Source organism: Monopterus albus, unplaced genomic scaffold (assembly GCF_001952655.1).
Source record: "Monopterus albus unplaced genomic scaffold, M_albus_1.0 scaffold534.1, whole genome shotgun sequence".
Lineage (NCBI taxonomy): Eukaryota > Metazoa > Chordata > Actinopteri > Synbranchiformes > Synbranchidae > Monopterus > Monopterus albus.
Genome location: NW_018128414.1, coordinates 1 through 1707, shown reverse-complemented (window position 1 = coordinate 1707; position 1707 = coordinate 1). Strand labels below are relative to the sequence as shown.

Genomic DNA, 1707 nt, shown 5'->3' with positions numbered 1-1707 from the left:
TGCCTTGTTTTCAGTCCTGACCTCCAGCAGTAGCAGAGTTGACTTACCTGATGTCAGGAGCGTCCATCGCCTCTTGACCTGGTCATAATCAGCAGCCAGTTCACACCAGTAAGACCCAGAGTCTTCAGCTGTGACTCTGGACAGATGAAGTGTGACTCGTCCGTCTCTCAGAGCGTCTTTGTCCAAATGAACCCGACCTGCAAACTGCTGATGCTGAGACTCTGGAACCTCAACGCCGTTTCTCATGTCAAATAAACACTTAAGACCCTCAGACAGGAAACAGACGAGGTTGATGAGAGACAGGTCAGTTTTATTCTCAGTGTCCCATCTGATGCTGATACTATTGTTCTCCTCAGTCTGGTAGAAGGTTTGAGTCATTTTCAGAACAACTGTCCCTGTGGAGGAGAGAGAATGAAATACAGAGTTTAATAAAGACATGGAGAGCTGTCAGATTAACTGATGATGAAAACAAGTCGTGGCCCTACTAACCCCAGACAGAGGAGGTCAGGATGAAGAGCAGAAGGATCCACATCATCTTCTCTCTGTGAGAAAACAGTTTCATTAGAGGAAGAATCCAGATGTTGTTCCAGCAGAACAGACTGGGAGGTCACCTGTGGCCTGAATGAGGTTTCTACGATATAAACACTTATCAGTTTTATGAGACTGTCCTGTAAATATAACTATATACATCATTTGTGCCACCAGGTTATTACAGTGAAATGTTACATGTCAGCCCATCTGTACAGTCCTGAGAGTCTAAAGGAGAATATTTCTGCTTTCTGTTTGTGTGAAGTCAAACCCAAACTGTGAGGACACTGATTTATACAGGATGTTATAATGTAATATTAAATATGTTTATAAAGTAATAATACTTGATATAAAAACTGAGTAATTGTCAACATATTACCAACATTTTCATTTCACTTGTGCTCTCCTGCAGCCAGCTAGTGGATGATCTCGAGCTGAGAAGTGGGGTTGTCTTATAAAGACATGTCCCCCAGTTGTTTGTCCTGGGCTTTAGTTCAATAGACAAAGAAATTGCCTTTAGTTGCATCTCTGTCTTGCTTTTGCCGGTTCAAAGCCTGTTACTCCAAGTCTGAAGAACCTCCACAAACCACCATATGACGATGCACAGACAAGGAGGCTACATTTACCTCAACCAAAGCAACATGACAACTTTATGTCCAACTCATCTTTCAACATCTGGAGGCTCCTGTCTCTCTGTCACTTTGTCCCTGTGTCTCCTCCTGCTTCTCCTTTGTTCTCCTGTGTCTTGTCTGATTTCTGTCTTCTCTCCTTTCAGACAGGAGCATAAACACACAGGGGACAAAGAAGCTGCACACTGACACTCCACTGTTATTATTTATTGAGCAAGTCCCTTAAACCCAACCACTCCAGTGAAGCTGCTCAGCAGCCACAGGTCAGTCTGTCTCCTTGACCGTAAACTCCACCTCAGGACGTGTCCCGACTGGACGTGTCGGATCACTTGAACCCGACAAGGTGAACGACCAATCCTGACATTGAAGTTGATGAAGAAGCATGATACAGGGTAATATGACATGTGTAGGGCACAAGAAACTGTGAAACATCTTGAGCTGTCCCAGGTTCAGGCGGGAGAGGGACTGATTTAAAAATACAGTTTTAAGCGATGGAATGAACTTGAGTTTAACAGAGGTGTTGATAAAAGCTCAGGGGATATAGGATACA

The 1707-nt window shown here is 43.8% G+C and overlaps 1 protein-coding gene across 1 annotated transcript in view; it reads right to left on the bottom strand.

Annotated features, from left to right (window-relative positions):
• The window catches only part of LOC109953028 (uncharacterized), a 2842-nt gene extending 1494 nt beyond the window's left edge, over positions 1-1348 (bottom strand). Inside the window, exons 1-2 of the mRNA XM_020588374.1 lie at positions 490-1348; positions 4-395 (exon numbers count right to left, since the gene is read on the bottom strand). Of these exons, the coding sequence (XP_020444030.1) occupies positions 4-395; positions 490-562 (465 nt within the window). The 5' untranslated portion in view covers positions 563-1348. The remainder of the gene's footprint in view (positions 1-3; positions 396-489) is intronic.
• Positions 1349-1707: the final 359 nt, after the last annotated feature.